Genomic DNA, 23,908 nt, shown 5'->3' with positions numbered 1-23,908 from the left:
ATATAACAAAAATATTGCGTACTATGGAACTCAAAAATGGACCAAAATTCACAAATACACTATATCACAAACCCGTACACTATATCATAAATTGATACGCTATATAATATATGCATACACTATAATAAAAGTGACAAAAATATCTTCATTCTTTTATAACAGGTTCAACTGAACAATCACTAAATAAACATGAAATTGGAGGAGTTTTACGTGGTCAAGTAAGATCAACATTGGATGACATACATGAGCTATATTGTTAGCATGCTGGTATAGTAGGGTTCAGTGTTAGAAAATCCAAAAACAGAAAAAAAGAAGGGACATCAGTTGTGCATCAAAAGTACTATGTCTGCTCTGTTCAAAGGAAAAGAAATACCAAAATCAAAGAAAAACAGGGAGAGAATAATACAGATATAATGCTACAAGACAACAATTCAAAGAAACAAAGGACAACAAGAGTTATGATCACAAGAACTAAATGTCCAGCTCTAATTAGAGCAAGGATGAACCCTGAATGACACTATGAAATTGTGCAACATGTTATAAAAAACAATCATCCACTTACAAGAGAACCACTAAATTACCTTCATAGATCTGAGCGTCAAAGAGTGATCCAAATAAACAAACCATACAAGCTATGCAAGAGTGTGGACTGAGACCGATAGATTCATTCAAATACATGAGTACAGAAGCAGGTGGTGAAGATGTATTGGGTCATTCCATGAAGGACCACTTCCACTGCTGTTATAAACTCAAAATAAAACCAATTGAGGGAAAAGATTCACAAAATGTTGTTGATAACCTTTATGAGCATATGCAAACAGATAGTAACTTCTTCTTTAGAGTAAGATTGAATGATGAAGGAAAGGTTTGCTGCTTCTTTTGGAGAGACTCTATGATGCTTGAGGACTATGCAATCTTTGGAGATGTTATTGTTTTTGATACTACATATAGGACAAACAAGTATAATCTTATTTGTGCACCATTTGTAGGAATTAATAACCATTGGAACAACACAATGTTTGCATGTGCATTTCTTGCAGATGAGACAATACCATCATTTGAATGAGTTTTAGAAACATTTAAAAAGTCAATGAAAGGTAAATGTCCAATAACTATATTCAGCGACCAAGATGCTGCAATTGCATGAGCAGTAAAAAAGGTACTCGTGTTTATGTGACATTTGCACAACTTCTGTTATGTACTATTGAAAGAGCAATATATATTACTTGAAAAACTAACTAAATGAACTCATTGACAGGCTTTCCCAACCTCAAGAACCAGACTATGTTTATGGCATTTGAGTCAAAATGCAAATCAACAATTTGGATTGATGAAAGCAGATAAGGAATTCCAGAACATTTTTCACAAGTGTCTGAGTGGTTGCATTACAACAACAGAATTTGAACAAACTTGGAGCACAATGACCAAAAAATACAAACTAGAAAATGATCGTTGGTTCAAGAGATTGTATAGTTTGAAAGAGAAATGGTGTACAACATTTAGCAAAGACTTCTTCTCTGCCGGAATAATATCTTCACAGAGAAGTGAAAGCACAAATCATGTTGTTGGGTTTAAGGCAAGCAAAACCACTAGCTTAACTGACTTCTTTTCAATATTACAAGAGACAGTAAAAAGGTGGAGAAAACAGGAAGAAAGGGATGATTTTGATTGTACAAAGCGAATACCAAAATCAGATATCTGCATGAGTTCACTATTAAAACATGTTGCTTCACAGTATACACATACTCTTTTCTGAGATTTCGAGGAAGAATTCAAACATGCAATGACAAGTGCAATTGAATTAGTTGGTACACAAGGGAACATTCTGACATACAGAGTTTTCCTCAATGGCATTGATGGTTCTTCTCAACAAGTCTCCTTCAATTACCCAGAGAAGACAATTGAGTGTGGATGCGGAAATTTTGAAGAATCAGGTTGGTTATGCTTTCATGCCATAAGAGTTTTACACTTACATTCTGTCCAAAAAAATCCGGAGAAATACATACCATCAAGGTAAGATTTGCAAAAAAAGAAGTTTGGGAGAAATTTAATAATGAAAGGAGAGAAAAAGGAGAAATAAACACCTTCACACCATGGAGGCTGCACATGATAAGGAGGTATGTAAACACACTATACACCAGAACAACAATACACTATATCAAACGGAAATACACTATATGATCTATAAATACACTATATCACATAGAAATCCACTATATGTTTGTCTAATACTATATCTACACTATATCACATATATAAGCACACTATATCATATAGAAATACACTTTATGTTTGTCTAATACTATATCTACACTGAAATACACTACGATATTTAAACACACTATATCACATAAAAATACACTATATGATTTGTAAACACACTATATCACATAGAAATCTACTCTATATACTATATCTACACTATATCAAACGGAAATACACTATATAATCTATAAACACACTATATCACATAGAAATCCACTATATGTATGTCTAATACTATATCTACACTATATCACACACAAATACACTATATGATCTATAAACACACTATATCACATAGAAATACACTCTATGTTTGTCTAATACTATATCTACACTATATCACACATAAATACACTATGATCTATAAACACACTATATCACATAAAAATACACTATATGATTTGTAAACACACTATATCACATAAAATCCACTCTATATACTATATCTACACTATATCACACACAAATACACTATATGATCCATAAAAACACTATATCACATAGAAATCCACTATATGTTTGTCTATACTAACACATTAATGCCATAAGGTGCTACAACCTCATACTAAAGAGCCACAGAATGGAACCAGCTAGAGCAGTGATAGAGGAAAGTTTCAAGAAAACAAATTCAAAAGTTGAAGAGTTAATAGAGATTGCAGAAGCAAAAGCATCAGCGAAAAAGTTAAAGCTCATGAGAAAGCATTACAAGAAGCAGCTGCAGCATTACAAGCTAATGAGAGTCAAGAAAACAATGCATAAGAATCAGCACCAATACCAACAGTCTTGGATCCAGATAGTGCAGTCACAAAAGGAAGAGACAACAAGCGAATAAAAGGACACTATGATTCATACAAGAAGGCATCAAAAAAAGGGAAAAAAGACACAAGGAGTTTGGAAGTAATACTCCAAAAGAACATCTGTTCTAAAATACTTTACCAAGAGAACTATGCAATGTTTTTAATCATTTGATATAGTTATGAAGTACATTATATAAATAAATTCTTATGAAAAACTGTTTGTAAACCCATTATATTTACACAAACCTGTTGTATGATTATATTTACACAAATCAAATTACTAATTTGTTATACTCTATATGTCAACAAGTAAAAGTACACTATATCATATAGAATAACACTATATCATTGAAAACTACACTATATCATTGAAAACTACTGTTAGAATACTAACGTTGTTTGTAAAATCATTCAAGACTACATAATTACATAAAGAAGCATTGTTTGTAAACCTATTATATCAACACAAACCTACTATTAGATTAGTAACATAGTTTGTAAAATCAATCAAATACATCAATACAGTTTTACTTTCCAAATTTGACAGTTAACTTTTTCCTTCCTGTCTTCTTCTTCTTTCCATCCTCAACTTCTTTCTTCTTCTTCTCCTGCTGCATTTTTTGTCTCAACTCCTTTTCAATCCTCTTACTCTCTTTAGCTTTCTTCCTTTTATTTTCTTCAATAAAAGCAACAGTCTCTGATCTCTTTGATCTTAATGATATCACCTTCTTCACAAGCTCACTTCTATTCTTATTCAAATCTAATAAAATCATGCAACCACACAAGGAGACTCTTGCTGCTTTCCTAATCTTCTCCTGAAAATAAATTAAATAAGTAAGAAATTATATTTAAAAAAAACTTAAATAGATAACTCGGTTAGAAATAATTATATTAAACTTACATCATTCAAATATGGGCATTCAAACTCTTCCAAGCCTTTAAAAAGTAGCATATGGACAAGTATGTACACACCATAGTCTAAATCATATGCACCTTTTTTCCAGCTTCCTTTGACTTCTGTCATTCTCCACAAACCCATATCATCACCTTGAGATTGTGGGATTTCATAATGTTGGAAAAGACAGAATGTTGGAAAAGACTTCAAACTCCATTAGCAATGATTGAACTGAGAGTCTCCATCATTTTCTTATATTCCTTATCATCATCCCAAATCTTATTATCAATATAGAAAACAATCCTTTTCTTTGTGTTTAGCACAAACAGGACAAAATGATCACCTCTTTTAAGCAACATAGGGGAAAAACCTACAAAATGAAAAGAAGTATAAACTCACTATATCATATACAAACACACTATATCACATACAAATGCACTATATGTTTGTGTAAGAATATATCATAAAATACACTATATCATAAAAAATTACACTATATGATATACAGACACACTATATCACATATAAATCCACTATATGTTTGTCTAATACTATATCTACACTAGCACATAAAAAAACACTATAAAAAAGAAACACACTATATCATAAATAAATCCACTATATAATATCTAAAAGTACTATATCATATACAAACACACTATATATTTGTCAATTTATAATAAGAAATACTTTCATCATAATTTCAAAAACAGAATTTGTCTCACCAATTCAACACCAGCATCCAAGTCTTCAAGTTGAAACTTCCAACATGTGATCAAATCATCAATGCGTTTAGCATCAGTTTCATCTTCAAGCACATGGAATAATGTAGCCTGCAACATAAGAACTCATATTATGATGAATAATACATGAAAAGATAAAGAATAATTCAACAACATAAAAATATATTACAAAAAGTTCTTACACCCTGAGAAGAACTAAAGTAAAACTTTTTTCGAGGAGAAGAGAGACCGAGTTTATTATATTCAACATTCTTGCCCAATTATCTAAAACTGATTCAAACATCTCAGTCTCAGTAGCAATCGTCAAAATCTCACTCGAGTATAGAGAAGAACATTCATCTAGCTGAAAGATCTCTTCACTGCAATAACACACAAATTGTAAGAATATTTTCAATAAAACAATACATTAAACAAATTTCATTCAAAATTTACCTCCATCTAAAGGATGTTGATTTTCAGAACAATAATCAACAGCCTCCCTTAAAGATATTGGGAGATCTTGCATCACATCTTCAAAAATTTCATCATCTTAGAAAGATGAGTGAAAGGACCCTCAGCTGTATATTCATCCGCCCTTAGAGTTGACTTGGCTAGACCCTTAGACAAAGCATTTTGGAAAACAGTCCATGTATTTTTCTCCACAGACATTTCGTCACTTGCATCATAAAAAACATTGTTGATGATATCATTGGCCTTCTGACTCATTTGAGTCACTATAAAGCTAGGAAACGCAGTAGTAGAAGTCATTGGTCTTCTTACTCATTTGAGTCACTATAAAGTTAGGGAACGCAGTAGTAGAAGGATTAGACACCTCTTCCCAACCAGCTGGCAAATCCTTCACAGCATATGCAATTGCTACCATTTCATCAAAGTACTTCTGATAAATTGAACTTGACAAAATTTTGTCAAGATCAACTTGGGAAGGATTATCAGAAGGAGGATTGTCAGCCACATAAGAGTCCTTCAAACTCTTTAACGAATCTATGTGACAATGAGAGACAGTTCCAAATCCCTCTTCCACAACAACCCATAGCATGAAGCTCTAAAAAATCAAAACAAATTACTAATTTGTAATACTCTATATGTAAACACTAAAAATACACTATATAACAAAAAAGACTAATTATATGAAAATAACACAAACTATATGAAAATAACACCACTATATTAAAACAGAAACACATACACTATATCATTCAAAACTACACTATATCAAAACGGTACATTATTCAATTTTTACAACTATCAAATATTAAAACCACACATATACCACATACATACACATTATATAGAGCAACACTATATCAATCTAAAATAAATACACTATATTAAATTATTCTAATTTTTACACAAGTAACACTATAGTCACACTATATCACATACACCATATATCAAATACAACACCACTGTATCAAATAAAAATAATATCACATACCAGTATCACATAACACATCACATAAAACACTATATCACATATAATAGACTATATAACTCAAAACTCTACTATATCAAAAATTTGAACTTACATCTCTAGCTTGAGCAGTAATTTTTCATCAGTGAGACTTCCTGGTGGAAGCTCAAACTGAATATGAAGCTTTCCCTTCACCTTCCTCTTGGGCGCAGCCTTCTTTGGTACATCACTACCACTACTTCCACCACTTTTTGTATTATCACTCAATACATGACGTGGTACATATTGAACTTCAATTTTTTTTGAACCGGCTGAAATTAACTTGCCCATCATCAGTGAAGTAAAACTTAGCACTTATTGGATAAGTTTCATCAAGCAAACCACTGCCAAACTTATCACATAATACTTCACGACGAATTCTCTTGGCAATTGACTCATTATCCCAATGAGCCAACAGAGACAGTCGAGTTGGAGGCACCCCATAACCAATCTATAGGTGATGGAAGTAAATTAACTGCAACAAAATTATACAACCAGTATAATGCCCCCGAACACCTTTAGAGCACAGTGAATTCTTGAACAAAACATTTGCATACATCAACCTACCTAAAATATATTTACACTAATTCAAACGAGGAATTCACCGAACCTCATTTACAGCAAGAACAAGCCTCAAATCCAGTGTGTTATTTGCAACTGGAGCTAAAAAAGAAGAAACGGCAAATAACACATAACGCTTTTTAAAAACCTCCCAACCATCAACTAACTTCTTTAACATATAATAAACAACATTCAAAAGAATATGCCCTTTCTCCCGATCAACTCCAAAGTACTCCCTCCAACTTGCTTTCAACTCAAAATGCGGATTCTCCGCATTAGGTCCCCTAGATACATCCACCGTATCCTCTCCTTCAACTAGAGGGAACTAAAGCACATCATACACATCAAATTGGTTAATCCTAAACTCCTTTCCATAACCAATATTAAACATGCCGGAACCACCATTAAACCTCTCCACCAACCATCCAATCAAAGAATTATTAGTCATGGAAATCTTTAAATCCAACAAAGATCCAAAACCAATTTCAGTAACAGCCTTTTTCTGTTCAAAACTAAAAGCTTTATTCAACTCACAAAGCCTTTTACCACAGCAGCTAGTTTTGAACGGGTTTACCGTCTTTCCATGAGCATCAGTGGATATTTTCCTCTTCTTCAGAGCTTGCAAGGTATCTTCTGAGCTACACCTTTTACCTTCTTCTTGCTTTTTGCTAGTTCTTTTGTTACAATAGGATTACCAGCATTAGTTCCTTCATTACCAGGAACTTTACCAGAATGAATTCCTTCACTAACACCAGGATTAGAAGCATCACTTCTTCCATCCTGTTGTCCAACGTGCTCTGCAACAAAAAAAAATTGTAGAGAACATACATTATATCATCCTAAAACACACTATATAATGTCAAAACATACTCTATCATAGCCAAAAACACTAACACAACACTAACATAATATCATGTAAAAATACACTATATCATCTCAAAATTACACTATAAAGTCAAAACACACTATATGATGTCAATATACACTATCATATCCAAAACACTGTCAAAGAACTATCACAGCAACACTATCATTTCAAAATACACTATATCATCACAAAATACATTATATCATATCAAAATACACTATATCATCAGAAAATACACTATAATGTCAAAACAAACTATATCATATCAATATACACTATCCAAAAACACAATATTTCATTTTAGTATACACTATATCATATCCAAACACACTATATCATTTCAAAATACACTATCATTTCAATTCTAATAAAAAGTAGTACAATTACAATACACTGTATATACACAAAATAAACTATATCATGTCAAAATATACTATATCATCACAGGATTAACACAATTACAAATTATTAATTCAAAAATAAACCTAAAAAAAAAATCAAAACTCCGAAAGTCGCACAAAAATCAACATAAATTTATCATGCAAACAATAAAAATCGCACAAAGAATGAACGAAGAGTAATTCAAACTAAAAAACATCAAAACTCCAAAAATTATAAGAAATTAATCAGCTTCATTTAATGCAAACCAAACCTTTGTTTCTTAACGTTCACTTTAATCAGCTTCATGTAAATCCCCCCTTTAATCTAAGTTCATGTTATTATCTTTCACAAGTCATTAATCAATTTCAACACGCTTCCCTCATTTAAACCGAGTAACTTTCTTCACAATTTTCTCTCTTACTTAACTGTTAACACTATATATATCCTACCACTTCTTAACTTGTACACCAATAATAACTTCCATACTTATTTCAAAGCAACAAAATGAATCCTCATGAATATGCTGCCAAGAAATATTCACTGTTAAACAAACTTAGAAAAGCTGTTAAGAAGCTTAATTTTCTATTAATCACATCAACTTATAAGCTCAGCCAATGGAGCTTAGCTTCGATATCGACCCTCCGGACTCCTCCAACTATGCGACGTTACACCCGCTATTTGAGCTTCAACAATGTCTTGGGAAGGGGAATATACCATGGATGTTCAGAAGATGATGCATCAGAACTACTCAATCAAGATTGTACTAATGATCATAATAATAATAAACGTCTGAGCTCGATAAGAATTTTTACAAGGATGAAAAACAATGGTATGAGCAATGATAGTAATGCCACTACTGAAGATATTGATTAGAGAGCAACCAGCAAAAAACTCCTAAGTTCATGATCAGTAAAACTTAGGTGAAGCAAATGCATCACAAGTGTTGCAAGATCCTGTTATATATGTGAAATTGAGCAAAGAAACAACAAACTTGCAGACAGGAGGCAGAGATTCCTAATGTACCTGAGCAGGAAAACGAGATTCGCCAGCTTTCTTTTTGTCTTCCCAGGCTGTTGGATCAATGTTTGTTCCTCCAAAACTGGCAGCCTGTACACAACATATGTATTAGCTTTCATTTCAATTCCTAAATCACGCTCAACTCAATTAATCAATAACTTATCAGAAGTACATCACAAGTCATTTTCCAATTAAGCATATCAATACAACCATGTTGAATCTAATAAACTTCACATTAACAATTAAGCCAAAGCCGTGTGTTTACTTGTATTGCAAATAAAGTCTTTCTAAGCAAATATGCATAATAATCAAATAGGGAATACAGCAGGTGATTTAAGTAATTAGCCAAGGGATGATATCACATGTATAAACAGAAACCATATAACACTAAGCAGATTGACCTTAATGAGGACTCTCTCATTCATAGGCTTAAGTTCCTTGATATCATCTGCCTCCAGGATGCCAACAATGTCACCTTCCTTCATTAACAGATGGTTTGACCCATTAAACTCCAACTCAGTCCCCGCATACTTTGAGTACACTACCTGGCTTCCAGTCTGCGCCAAGTAAAATGGACAGAAAAATATCGGTCAAACAGATGAGATGTTTAATTACCGAACAACATTAGGCAACTAAACAATTACCTTGAAACCAATTTCTATGTTTAATGATAAGTTTGAGTTTAAAAAATGGAAGGATGTTCAAGTTGGTGAAGTGATAAAGGTTTCTTCTAATGAAACTCTTCCTTGTGATATAGTAGTGCTGTCAACCAGCGACCCAACTGGGGTTGCTTATGTGCAGACCATAAATCTGGATGGGGAGTCAAATTTGAAAACGCGGCATGCCAAACAGGAAACTCTTTCAAAGAACCCTGAAAAGGAGAAATTTGGTGGCTTAATCAAGTGTGACAAGCCTAATAGAAATGTATATGGATTCCAGGGAACCATGGAGGTTGATGGGAAGAGGATGTCTGTAGGGCCTTCTAATATTGTTCTACGTGGTTGTGAGCTGAAGAACACTGATTGGGCTATTGGGGTGGTGGTATATGCAGGCCACGAAACAAAAGCTATGCTAAATAATGCAGGAGCTCCGTCTAAGAGAAGCCGACTTGAGACACAAATGAATCAAGAGATCATTTTTCTTTCCTTATTTCTTATTGCTCTATGCACCGTAGTATCCACCCTATTCAGTATTTGGCTGAGGCGTCACATGGATGAAGTGAATGAAACACAGTTTTACAGGAAAAAGGACTACAATAATGGTCCACCAAGAGATTATAACTACTATGGCATAGGCATGGAAATATTCTTCACCTTCCTCATGGCAGTTATTGTCTTTCAGATTATGATTCCTATTTCACTCTATATATCCATGGAGCTTGTACGGGTTGGTCAGGCTTACTTCATGAATCAAGATACGGCCATGTACGATAGTGCCTCAAATACAGCTTTTCAATGCAGAGCCCTAAATATAAATGAGGACCTGGGGCAAATTAAATGTGTTCTCAGATAAAACTAGGACATTACCGGAAAACAAGATGGAATTTAAATGTGCCAGCATATGGGGGACAGCATGTGGATGAACTGTGTTATGCTCTATAAAACTAGCAAACTTATATCACACTCCCAAAGATGGGTTCTTATAATTGGAGACTTGTGCAACAATAATTGATCCAAATCCCGAAGCAAACTCCTGACCAGCAACCTGCACAAAAGGGACCCACCCTGGAGGTTTGGGTGGTATTTCCCCCTCCGAAGCTTAAGTCAGATATGAGGGATGTAAAGGAACTTTTTAGAGAGAGAAAGTAGAGAGAGAGAGAGAAGAATTTATGACAGAGTAACAGTACTATGCTCTGAAAAACGTACCTTTCACCCTGAAATCAAGGACTATTTATACTGTTTGAAATGACTGATGTGCCTTGATGTCACCCTAATTGGGACATCTGATTGGCTAATCAAGGTAGCAGGACACGCGGCAGTAATTGATTGTCAGCACACCTCACTTTCATAAAAAGGTGTAGATTATTTTTATGGGCCTAAGTACAATTTTTAGGCCAGAAGAGGGACCTCTAGTACATTTTTTTCAGAGAAACATACTTTAGGCCTGCCACTTCCAGACCTTTTGTACTTTTACCTCTCTGCATGCATGCACACATGTAAGGCTCCGATGGGGCCACGTGGCAGCACGATAGCCGTTGATTTTTTTAGGCTACAACATTTGCCCCTTAAAAGAGGGAGTTATTATCTTTTGGGCGCCAAGACGGTTAATCTTCCTCTTTTAACCGACCTGAAACTGCCCTTCCCTTCATTCAAAAAAGAGCGCGATTTTGCCGGTCTCCATAGGTCAACCTTGGCACAACGGTTACTTTTCACCGGATGAGGAGGTCATTTTCACCCTCTATAAATATGTGCCTTAGTCGCTCTGGAGTCATTTTAACATCGTTGAGAAATTTTCTAGAGAGAGAGACTGCAAGTTTTTACTGAATTTTTAGAGAGAAGAATTACTCCCGTCAAGTTCGTGTAATTGCTACTTTGCTCGTCCGAGGTCTCAAGTCATCTTTGACGCTCGTCCGAACTCCCTTTACAGGTATATTCTCAACACTCTTTTGTTTTCAACACATATTTTAAGAAAATGAGCTCGTCTTCTTCATCGAACACACCCGGCCGCTCAAGGGTTGGTACTAGCCCTAGAACAGAGGGCCTATCTTCTTCGGCATCTTCTAGAGTTGGACCCATCTTGGCCGGACATGCATTCTTTTTCTTTTCTCATGGCCGGCTAAGTCAGACGACCCAGTCTTTACCTGTGCAGGGTAATCTGGCTCGCGTTAAGCAAACAGCTCGTGTCAGACGAGGAGCAAACAGCTCTGAAATGGAGGGATCTACTGGACGAATTCCCAACGAGGGTGAGCGCGAAGTACAGAGCGCTCGTCCAGCAAACCCGAGTCCTCCCTCTGAACACGTCCAGGAGGAACAAGAAATTGGAGGTTCTCCTGCTCCCAGCCCGTCCATACGCGGGACGGTCTTGGATGAGCCAAGGACGACCAGCTCGTCAAATCCTGCTAGCGGCTCAGAGGAGCCATCAACAACCTCGTCTGAAATAAGACGACGGCTAGGGCCCCTTTCTGACCCTAGATTCATCTTGGCTGACAATACATGGCTAGGACGAATAGGTTCGGACCTTAGACCTTTCTCTTTGGCCATGCCCATGCCATGTTACCAATTCGTTCTCCCCGGCCGGGAGGATACCATACTTAGTGCCCCTTCGGGCCATTTTGCCGTTTATCGCCTGGCCTTAGATGCCGGCTTGCGATTTCCTCTTCATCCCTTCATCAGCCAAGTTCTTCACTACTACGGCATAGGACACAATCAACTTGCCCCCAATTCTTGGCAAAACATCCTCACTTTTTTGGCCGTTTGTAATCTAAAGGGGAAAGACCCTTCTTTGGCCGCCTTCACCCATATTCATTATGTTTCAAGGGTTCCCAGGACAGTTGAGGGAAGCTGGCTGAGCGTTTGTAATCGTCAAGGATTCTTGACGTCCTGGGACAAAACATCCAAGATGCACTCTTGGAAGGGTGAGTTTTTATTCGTCCAAGCTCTCGATAAAGCGGTTGCTAAAAGGCTTCGCTATTTTAGCCGGGCCAATACCAACACTGGACGGATGGCTTCATATCTAGAGTTAGAGAATAACTCAGCTGAGGAGATGGTGGAATACTTCCGGATTTCGGAGTACTCCATAGAAAACGTCTCCTTCAAGGGTCCGTCCAACTGGATCCCCTTTAAAGAGATGTTCTACCATGATAACTTCTTAGTCGCTGCCGGTTTGCGGCAGGACGAGGACAGAGGTATAACTACTGAATATTTCAAGTAAGCTTCTCGTCCAAACTATCATTCGTCTAACATTTCTTCTTTTTGCAGATTCAGCCAGAAGTAAGCTGAAAAAATCTTGGATAGGAGACATGAGCTCGTCCAGATTTGCTGACAATCTCTGGAAGGAATACAGCAAGTCGGGCGCTGAAAAGCGGGCCGACACACTGGTAAAATTTTTTTTTTTTTTTTTTCGAAGAGGAAGCCGTCCTGCATCCTTTATTGGACGCTTTGCTTCTTCAAAGAGGAGAGCGTCCTGACAGGGCAATGGACGGTTTGCTTCTTTGAAAGGAAAACCGTCTTGAACACCTTTTGGACGCCTTGCTCCTTCAAAGAGCAGATCGTCCTTACTGAAACCCGGACGCTTTGCTTCTTCAAAGAGCAGATCGTCCTTACTGAAACCCGGACGCCTTGCTTCTTCAAAGAGCAGATCGTCCTTACTGAAACCCGGACACCTTGCTTCTTCAAAGAGCAGGTCGTCCTTACTGAAACCCGGACGCCTTGCTTCTTCAAAGAGCAGGTCGTCCTTACTGAAACCCAGACGCCTTGCTTTTCTGAGAGAGAGCATCACAAGGTTTCTTCAGGACGAGCTTCATCTCTAACTTGTTATTTCTTTTTTCAGAAAAATGCCCCAACATCTAGGGCTTTGGCCGAGAAGGCAGCAGCCAAGAAACGGCCGGCGGGAACTAGTGAAGCTCCTCCCCCTAAGAAAGCAAAGGGCTTCACCGCCAAGAAAAAGAAGTCGACATGGCCCGCTCCTAAGGTCGTGATCGAGATTCCGGCCAAAGAGGAGGCCAAGGAGGAGCCGGCAGAGATTGGCTCTCTGGCTCTGGTGACCTATGCTGGGCCTGCCGAGCATCCACAGCCTCACAACCTGACGAGGTTGTCATTTTGGACGAAGCAGGCCAATCTTCTCAGCCGGACGCGGCTGCAGACGGTCCGCTTTTTCTGGACCAGTGGCCAAACTGGTTGGCCAGATGCCAACTGCATATAGGACGGCTTCCCGTTCCTCTGGTGAGTCTTATTATTCAAACGTAGTTAGAACACTACGGGTTGGCGGGCGTCCGATGAGTCCGTCCAACAAACAGGCCGTGGTTATTCCCATCAGATGTACTGACGAGTCTAACCTTTCAGATAAAGGGAAGGGTCCAGCTGCTGATGGATCTCCTATTCTTTCTGATGACGAATCTTCTCCGGCTTTCGGAAGGATGTCATCAGCCGATCGGGAAAAGCTCAAGACGGAGCTCTTCAAGTGTTTCCCTGAACCTTATATTAAGGGGCTAAGAGGAGCATCGTCTGGGCATGTAGGTTACATGTCTCAGCTTGCTGCCGAGGTAAGCTTTCCTTTGGACGCCCTAATTCCATAGTTAAAGATATTTATAAATTTTTCTAACATCCGGCCTGACTTTTATATCCTCCCTCTTCTTTCAGCTCTTTGCTCGCAGGGGCGAAGGAGCTCAGAAAAGAAAATAAAAAGCTCGTCCGCGATGTGACGGCGGCCGCTGACCATGCTCAGTTTGTTATGTCCGAGCAAGAGGTGCTGCATCAGCAAACCAAGATTGCTTTGGAAAAGCGATCGGCCGAACTGGAATCTCAGATCAAAGTCTATCCTTCTTCGGTTGACGGAGATGTAGACGAACGGGCATCTTTGGAACGGCCCTGACGGACGAGAGGAACTCAGTCATGCCATGGCTGCAGATTTCTATAAAGAGAACCTCGTCCTGAAGGTAAGAACCAAGCCCTTCGTGCTGAGGTTGCGGACACCGTTGCTGGCGCCAAAGAGGCTATGAACAACGTCATAGATACCTCAAAAGAATGGGCGGTGAAGGCTTTTGGATGATGGCCGAGAGGAGGATATCCCCAGATATGCTCGTCGGCTGGAGTTCCAAGAAGCCTTGCATAAGGCCACCATACTGGAGCAGAACCTCCCGTCTTTGAAGAATCCTCTGAGGATGAAGAGGGAGAGGACGATGCAGAGGCCCAGGACGAAGAGGACAATGATCCTCCTGCCGCCTAGTTCTTTTGTTGTATCTTGGCCGTGAGCCACTTGTAACTTTTCTCTTTTTGTACTTAGATGAATTAGGTTGTAATCATCTTTTTTACATTTATGAGACTATCTTTTTCAATCCCTTGTTTATGCTTTACTGTTTTTGACGCATTTTTCAACTCCATGATTATACAAAGTACAAAAGCAACTCGTCATAAATACATTTTGGCCGATTTATCTACAACATTCATTAAATGCCCAAGTATAAAAGTAATTCGTCAACATTTATTGACCCAGTAGCTCTTTTCTGGACGTTCATCACCAGATGCTTAAGCAAAGACTTGTTTTTAATTTTGGGTTTTCAAAAAATACCAAGTATAAAAGTTTGCTCGGCCAGAACTGGGTATGTTCGTATTGGACAAAGACTTAGTCAATTTATAAATTATGCCCCTATATATGCCCCCCTTCTTGGACGAGGAGTTTTTATAACTTTCCTGTTCAAGAAGGAGTTAAGACATAATTTTTAAATAACTTGGACGTTTTTCTAAGAGTTTGTGTAACTCGTCCATCTTTGTTAAATTATGAAATAACTTGTGCCTTTACTAAGGTTGTTATTTCGAAGTTTTGTGGCTGTTTGACGGAAAGTAGGACACCTTTACTAAGGCGTCCTAATCCTAGCCAACTTGTTTGGGAGGTGTTCAACTCTTTAAGTAAACACCGGCCAAATCTTGCATATTTATCCATTTAAGGACGATAACAGTTGGCCGACCTCCCAATGAAAGGTGCATTGTCTGTTTGCTTTGTTAAATTTAATGACTTTGGACGATGTTATAACTTTAAGCAAATAAATCAGACTAAGTTATAGAGAAGTAGAGTGTATTATATGAAGTTTGCTTGACGAATAGTCAAGATACATGTATACATTCTACTTTTTCTTTGTAATGCATTAACAAAGATTACAATTTAGAGGATGCCCTAAACAAAGTATTTCTTCAGAGTGTCAGAATTCCACGTCCTAAGAATAGAACCGTCCAATCCTTCTAGACGAAAGGTGCCATTCTGAACTACTTCGATTATCTTATAGGGTCCTTCCCAGTTAGGAGTAAGCTTGCCTAACTCTTTGGCTCGGCCGACCGCTTCCATTTTCTTAGGACGAGGTCTCCCAGCTTTAAGGACGTCTTGCAACTCTTTTGTTGAAGTCTCTTGCCATTCTAACTTATATAGTTGCATCCTCAGCAAGCATTGCCCCTGACTTCAGGAACTAAGTCCAAGCCGTCCTAAGAGCTGCCCAGTTAGCTCTTCTGAGTACATCATTACTCTTAAGTGGGTCTTCAACCTCAATAGGAGGACGGCCTCAGAGCCATAAACCATCATAAAAGGAGTCTCCCGGTGGAATTCTTGGCCGTTGTCCTTATTGACCATAAGACCAGCTGCAATTCTTCTACCCAAAGCCCCTTAGCATTGTCCAACTTCTTTTTATCCGGCCGAAAGAATCTTGTTAAAAGCCTCCACTTGCCCATTAGCCTGTGGATGAGCTACTGCTGCAAAGTGAGCTTTATTCCTTGGTCAGCCAACCATTGACGAAGCTTGGTGTTTCAATTGCGGCCCATTATCAAAGACGATCGACTGGGGCATCCAAACCTTGTAATCAAGTTCTTCCAGATGAACCCTTTGACTCATTGGTGGTGATGCCCCTTAATGCTTCAGCTTCAACCCATTTTGTAAAGTAGTCTACAGCTACTATTACAAATTTCTTCTGGCCGGCAGCAATAGGAAAAGGCCCAAGAATGTCCATCCCCCATTTAGCAAAGGGAAGAGGAAAGAGAATGGCGTCAAGTAATTGGACGGCTTTTGATGGATATTACCATGCTTTTGGCAACTATCACACTTCTTGGCATAGAGTAGTGCGTCTTCTTTTAAGGACGGCCAGAAATAGCCCGTCCTGAGAGCCCTTTCTGCCAAAGCTCTTCCTCCAATGTGGAAGCGCAAGCTCCCTCATGCAACTCCTTTAAAACGTCCAGACCTTCCTTTCGGCTGATGCACTTGAGAAGAGGCCGATTATAGGACTTTTTGTATAGAGTCTCATTCCACAATTCAAACCACTTGTCCCTTGCTTTCACATACTTGGCTTCAGTTGGATCAAGAGGCAGACGGCCGTTTTCTTGAATTCAATGATTGGACTCATCCACTCATTCTCTCGGCTGAGAAACAGTACTTCTCCGGCCTCAATGCTCTTGGCCGCCTTTACTTCCCAGAAGACTGTTCTAGGAACATCTCCTTCAGCCGAGCTGGCCAGTTTAGAGAGGGCATCAGCTTGATGGTTCTCTGATCTGGGCACCTGATCTAGGACGAACCTCTTTAAAGACTTGATCTCTCCTTGACCAAATTCATATACTTGCTCATGGACGCTTCTTTGCATTCAAACTCACCATTAACTTGACTGACAACCAGCAGAGAGTCAGTTTTAGCTTCAATTTCCAAGGCCCCAGCCGCTTTGCACATTTTTATGCCGGCTAAAAGAGCTTCATACTCTGCTTCATTATTGGACGCCTGGAATTTGAACTTCATAGCATATTCAAACTTATCCCCTTCTGGAGATTGAAAAATGATTCCTGCCCCACATCCGTTAGCAGTTGAGGATCCGTCCACCATAAGGGTCCAATGACGCCTTCCTGCGCCGGTCTTGGACGCTTTCTATCGTAGGCCGAGTAAGCTCTACAATAAATCAGCCAAAGCTTGGCCCTTGATTGCCTTTCTAGGCTCAAATGTTAAATCAAACATATTAGCTCAACAGCCCATTTTAACATCGGCCAGAGCATCCATCTTATGCAACACTTGCCTAAGCGGCTGATCGTATATACAAGAATGCTGTGGGCTAAGAAGTAAGGCCTTAACTTCCGGCTAGCCATCAACAAAGCCAAGCCGAATTTCTCGATGGAGAATATCTGTTCTCAGCATCTTTCAGCACATGGCTCACAAAATAGACGGGTATTTGACCGCGTCTCTTTCAGCCAAGAGGACTGCACTTACTGCGAAGGGTGATACAGCCAGGTATACATACAACTTTCACCTTCGGCCGGACTGATCAACCTAGGCAGCTGCCGAAGATGATCTTTACTTGCTGAAGCGCCACCTCAGCTTCTCCGACCACTCAAACTTGGCATTCTTCTTGATAGTAGCAAAGAAATGGTGACATTTGTCTCCTGATTTTGAGAGAAACCGTCCAAGAGCAGCCAAACAGCCCGTCAACCTCTGAACTTCTTTGACTTGGACGGCGAAGACATATTCATAATAGCCTGAATTTTGTCGGGATTTGCTTCAATCCCTCTCTGATCAACCAAAAATCCCAGAAATTTCCCAGCAACTACGCCGAAACACATTTTTGCGGATTAGCTTCAACTTGAATTTCCCAAGTGAGGAAGGTTTCCCTAGATCGTCCAGATGATCTTTCTCTTCTTTACTCTTGACGATCATGTCGTCGATATAGCTTCCATATTTCGCCGCTGTGGCTGAAATACGTATTAATGAGCCTCTGAAATTGGTGCGGGCATTTCTTAGGCCGAAGGCATCCTGAGCCATCCATACAACCTTTCTCAGTAATGAAGGAAGTCTTATCTTGATCATCCGGCCACATAGGAATCTGTGGAAGCCAGAATAGGCGTCCATAAAGCTCAGCAGGGCATGGCCGCCGTAGAATCACCAGACGATCAATTTTGGCAAGGGAAGCTGTCCTTAGGACAAGCCTTGTTCGATCGTATAATCACACACATTCTCCAAGTGCCATTCGGCTTTGGAACCATCACAACATTTGCTACCCAATCTGGGTATATGTTTCCCGGATGAATTAGATAAGCAGCTTTTGAACTTCTTCATCAACGGCCTTATTTCTGGCCGGCCCCAGATGTCTCTTCTTCTGCCGAATAGGCTTTTGCCCCGGCTCAATGTTGAGCTTATGGACGGCCACTTCAGGGTCTATCCCAGGCATCTCTTCTACAGCATAGGCAAACACATCTTCAATTCTCGCAGCAACGCAACTAAGGCGTCCTGAATTTATCTCAAAACTGATCCAATTTTCAATGTCCTTTCCGGACGCTCTGGATTCAAGCAAATCTCTACTGGACTTTCCACGGCTTGGACGTTCTAGTCCCAGACCCATTATAGCCATTATCTCAGATGAATGCTTTTCTTCTTTAATTGCCAAACACTTTCTCTTCTTGCTAGGCAAAAGCATGGACGGATTGCTTTCAGGAAGGCGACTCTTGAACCTTCTCAACTTCCTTTAAGCTCACAATCTGGCCTTTAACCTTCTTGGCCGAATCATCTCTTGTCCTTTGGACACTCTGCCTTTTCTTTCCAAGATGATGGTTTGAGTGTGGTGAGTAGCATTCTCTGGCAGCTTGCTGATCTCCATAAGAGATCCAATCTTCCCACCATCACATTCAAACTTCATCAGCATTAAATGGGTCACAATGACGGCCTTGATGTGATTTAAGGTAGGTCGTCCGAGAATGACATTATAAGCTGTCAAGTCTCGTACTACCAAAAATTTCACAAAAAGCGTTCTGGCCGCATCTTTTTCTCCAACTCTGACGGGCAATGTGACGGTTCCCATAGGGTGTATGACTCCTCCGCCAAAACCGATTATAGGATGATTGACTGGCATCAACTCATTTTTGTCAAACTTTAAGCGGACAAACAATCAGCACTGATTATATCAGTGGAGCTTCCTGTATCAATCAAAATCCGCCTAACCCTAAGGTTGGCAATCTTCATCTCCACCACTAATGGATCATCATGCGACGTCCTTATCTTTCCTCGGTCCAGCTCGCTGACCACTATTTTTGGGAAAGGATCAGACTCGGCCTGGTTTGTGAGCATAACCTGGCTGAGTTCCCTCAAATAGTTTTTGTGGCCACGATTTGTTGGACCTCCAGCCGCAAATCCTCCTGAGATAACCATTACCAGGTCATCATCCGTGCTATCTCCGTCCATTTTCTTCCTGACGGTTATCCCTTTTCTGAAACTTCCTTCCTGACGAGGGCAGGTAATTGTTCATTTTTCCTTTTCGAGCCAACTCTTCTAGCGCTCGCTTCAAATGCTTGCATTCATTGGTTTCATGCCCACAATCTTTGTGAAAGTGACAATACTTGCTCTTGTCTCTGTTACGGTAAGGCGTCTTCATTCGGCCGGCGCCTTTAGCTCATGCTGATCTTTTATTTCCATCAAAATGGAATATTGATCTTTGTTGAACTCTATTGGTTCAGCTGAGGCCGCCGGCTCTGACCGCCTACTTCTCTTGGACGAGGTGGTCATAGAAGTCATTGCCCAAGTCTCAGCCTTCTTGGGCGGATTCTTTTTTGGCTGAACAGCTTCTTCAGCTTTCTTCACTTCTGGCTGTTTAGCTTCAGCACAAACCTCTGTGGCATGGATGAATGCTTCAGCCTCCCTCAATGCTTCCGTCAAAGTAGTGATTTTCTTCTTCACCAAATCAAACTTAAAACTTCCTGGCCTTAGGCCTCTGATGAAGGCGTCAAACGCCACACCTGCATTCAGATCTTGGATCTGCAATGCTTCTAGATTGAACCTCTTCACATAACCTCTCAAGGCCTCCTTAGGACCTTGGATGACCTTTCCCAGGTGCATGCTTGTTTTTTTTCTTGACGATTAGCCACAAAGTGACTGGTGAATAGAATGCTAAGTTCAGTAAAATTGTTCACTGAGTTAGTGGCAAGTTGTTAAACCATTTTTGCGCTACTCCCTTCAAAGTAGCTGGAAAATTCTTACACCAAGTAGCATCGTCCACCCCTTGGACATACATCTGATGCTTGTAAGCTGATAGGTGATCGTCCGGATCAGTAGTTCCGTCAAAAGGTTCAATGGTTGGGAGCTTAACCTTTGGGAAAGGAGGGGACTCCATGATCCTGACCGAGAAAGGAGTGGCCAATTGATCTGGAGTGCCGCCACCTGCCCCTCAATGGGTATGTGCTCCTGACGGTACTCTTTCAAAACCGGATTAGATGAGGTGTTAGCTAAGGCTTGACGCCTGTACACCATAGGCTGCAAAACTGTCTTCTCTGCCTTGGCTGGAAAGCTGATGGCCACGGCTTCGCACCACTGTTCTGGACGGGAGCCTTAAGGACGGATCCTTCATATATGGCGTGGAGCCAGAGGCCGAACGCTGCTGTGCGCCGCCCTCTTGGCCTCCAAGTACTCCGGGCATCAGTCTCCATCATGTGACCAGTAGGAGGGATATTATCTGCTGGACGGACCACCAGTTTCCAGTCCATCTTCCTCCTAGAATCACTGACTGCTGGCTGCTTTCCTTTGGAAGGCGGCCTAGTCAATTCTGGCCGAGGTGGCCGACTAGGTCCTGGACGACCCTCCTGGGATCGCCCTTTGAGTGGCGCAGCTGCTCTTCTCTCGGACTCATCTGAAAAAATAGCATTTGTTCTTAATCTGCTCTTCCATAACAGCGGCCATCCTGCCTGGAAGTCATTCAACATTTTCCAAATGACCAGCAGTCACTGGACGGTCAAGATTGTCTGGGATGACTGGAGTTACAGTCCTACCCTCAAGGTGAACGGCAGCATGGCCCTGATCCCTGCCTCGAGGTGGTCTCTCGTCATCAACGGTATCATCACCTGAACTCTAAAACTTCTGTTCCTTGCCACATTCGAAGAGTGACAGTCCGTCATTGTTACGTCTTCCCACAGACGGCGCCAAATGTTATGCTCTATAAAACTAGCAAACTTATATCACACTCCCAAAGATGGGTTCTTATAATTGGAGACTTGTGCAACAATAATTGATCCAAATCCCGAAGCAAACTCCTGACCAGCAACCTGCACAAAAGGGACCCACCCTGGAGGTTTGGGTGGTATTTCCCCCTCCGAAGCTTAAGTCAGATATGAGGGATGTAAAGGAACTTTTTAGAGAGAGAAAGTAGAGAGAGAAGAGAAGAATTTATGACAGAGTAACAGTACTATGCTCTGAAAAACGTACCTTTCACCCTGAAATCAAGGACTATTTATACTGTTTGAAATGACTGATGTGCCTTGATGTCACCCTAATTTGGGAGCATCTGATTGGCTAATCAAGGTAGCAGGACACGCGGCAGTAATTGATTGGTCAGCACACCTCACTTTCATAAAAAGGTGTAGATTATTTTTATTGGGCCTAAGTACAATTTTGGGGCCAGAAGAGGGACCTCTAGTACATTTTCTTCAGAGAAACGTACTTTTAGGCCTGCCACTTCCAGACCTTTTGTACTTTTACCTCTCTGCATGCATGCCACATGTAAGGCTCCGATGGGGCCACGTGGCAGCACGATAGCCGTTGATTTTTTAGGCTACAACAAACTGGATGAACAGATTTCGAATTTATACCACTCCCTGACCAATATTCCACATTACTAGTTGATTTTTCTGGACTCCAAGAACAAAATCTTGACAATATCAGTAATTTTTATTATATCTCAGTTCATTAACATTATAATTCTATTTAGTTCCACATTTTGTTAAAAATCAAAAGTCAAACTCAATCTAAAAATTTGTGAATTCTTTACATCAGAACTACAGAGTACAAGCTTTGCTTAAAGTAGTTAAAAATATTGTCATAACGACAATATTTCATTATCACCTATAAGAGACTCCTCACGATCATAAAGAAGCCCCTATAAGAGACTTGAGGTTTAGTGCCTATGTCCCTTGCCATCAGTCCACAAGCTTTTACAATTTACATATTACAACTAATTCGACTATGTATTCAGAACATTGACTTCATACTATATATAAACAAGGTCACACCACCATCACATAACATAAATTAAAAGCGAATAAAAGAAGGATTATTACACCATTTTAGCATATTTAACAATTTCAATTGTATATTTATATTTCAACTCGAAAACAACAATGAAGATTGAAGAACATTCACAATTGAGTACTATCAAAAGGGCAAAGACGAAATATCTAAGGGTCAAGAACCTCAGTTAATGATCAACAAAACAAAAATCGAAAAAGAGAGGATAAATAAAAATCGAGAAAACGAAAAAAACATACAAAAAAAGGATTCGAAAATAAAAATCGAAAAAAAGAGAGGATAAATATGGGGTTTTGAAGGAGAATTGAGAAATTAACAAAAAAAACTAGATCTGAAACAACCCACAAAAAAAAACCCAAAAAAATCACTAACGCTAAAATGAAAACCTGCGACGGTGATTAGCTCAGAAATCGATCGAACCTCCTTCAAATCAGAGAAAGTGTGGTCGGACCATTGAATACCGTCGACGGTGAGAGAGAAACAAATAGAAAGGAAGAAGAAAAGAAGAGCGAGAAAGAAGATGAAGAAAGAGGACGGTTGCGATAGAGATAGGGTTGGAAATAAGGTGGGTCGTGTTTTTTTCTTATGACCATGGAATACCGTCCGTCGCGTTAGACGGTAAACTTGTACAACGGACGCTAATTAGCGTCCGCTCAAAAGACAGACGCTAATTTTAGAAAAAGCAGACGCTGATTAGCGTCCGCCCATAGATGGACGCTAATTTTATAAAAACGGACGTTAATTTGCGTCTGATAATGTCAGACGGTAAATTCAGACGTTAAAAGCGCGGATTCTTGTTGTGATTGTAGTAAAAACAAAAATCAACAACATAATTACCATCAGTATGAGAAGTTCCAGTAACACCAGTAAACTCCGATTCCTTTGCACGATCACCAAGATATGAACGCAAACCTCTACGTTTTGGAAAATTCCGATTACCGATTGTCTTCTTTCCCATTGCTAATTCAACCGAAAAGATTACACATAACTGAAAATGAAGAAGTTAGGGCAGAGAAGATTACACAAAACTGAACTTGAAGAGAGAGAAAATGAAGAAGTTAGGGCAAAGAAGTTTTAATTGAGAGACAAAATGCAGAAGATACCAGAGAACGACGTAGTGCAAAGAAGTGATGAGGAGAGAGAAAATCTTAAAAAAAATTTGAAGAGAGAGAAAATATGAGGAGAGATGAAAACTAGAAGCGCCAAAACTAAAAAGCATAACAATAACTATAATAAACTCACGTGATATTGATCGGG

General features: G+C 39.5%; 1 protein-coding gene across 1 annotated transcript; it reads right to left on the bottom strand.

The window, feature by feature from the left end:
• Positions 1 to 6,502: 6,502 nt before the first annotated feature.
• LOC125497525 (uncharacterized) lies at positions 6,503 to 23,652 on the bottom strand. The gene is made up of 2 exons (XM_048644661.2): positions 23,489 to 23,652; positions 6,503 to 7,508 (listed from the first exon to the last, which is right to left on the bottom strand). Exons 1-2 carry the CDS (start codon positions 23,607 to 23,609, stop codon positions 7,324 to 7,326), a joined length of 306 nt encoding a protein of 101 aa, XP_048500618.1. The 5' UTR covers positions 23,610 to 23,652; the 3' UTR covers positions 6,503 to 7,323.
• Between the last annotated feature and the right edge of the window lie 256 nt (positions 23,653 to 23,908).

This window comes from Beta vulgaris, chromosome 5 (genome assembly GCF_026745355.1).
Source record: "Beta vulgaris subsp. vulgaris cultivar EL10 chromosome 5, EL10.2, whole genome shotgun sequence".
NCBI lineage: Eukaryota > Viridiplantae > Streptophyta > Magnoliopsida > Caryophyllales > Amaranthaceae > Beta > Beta vulgaris.
Note: the sequence above shows the minus strand (reverse complement) of the source record. Positions and strands in the feature narration are given on the sequence as shown.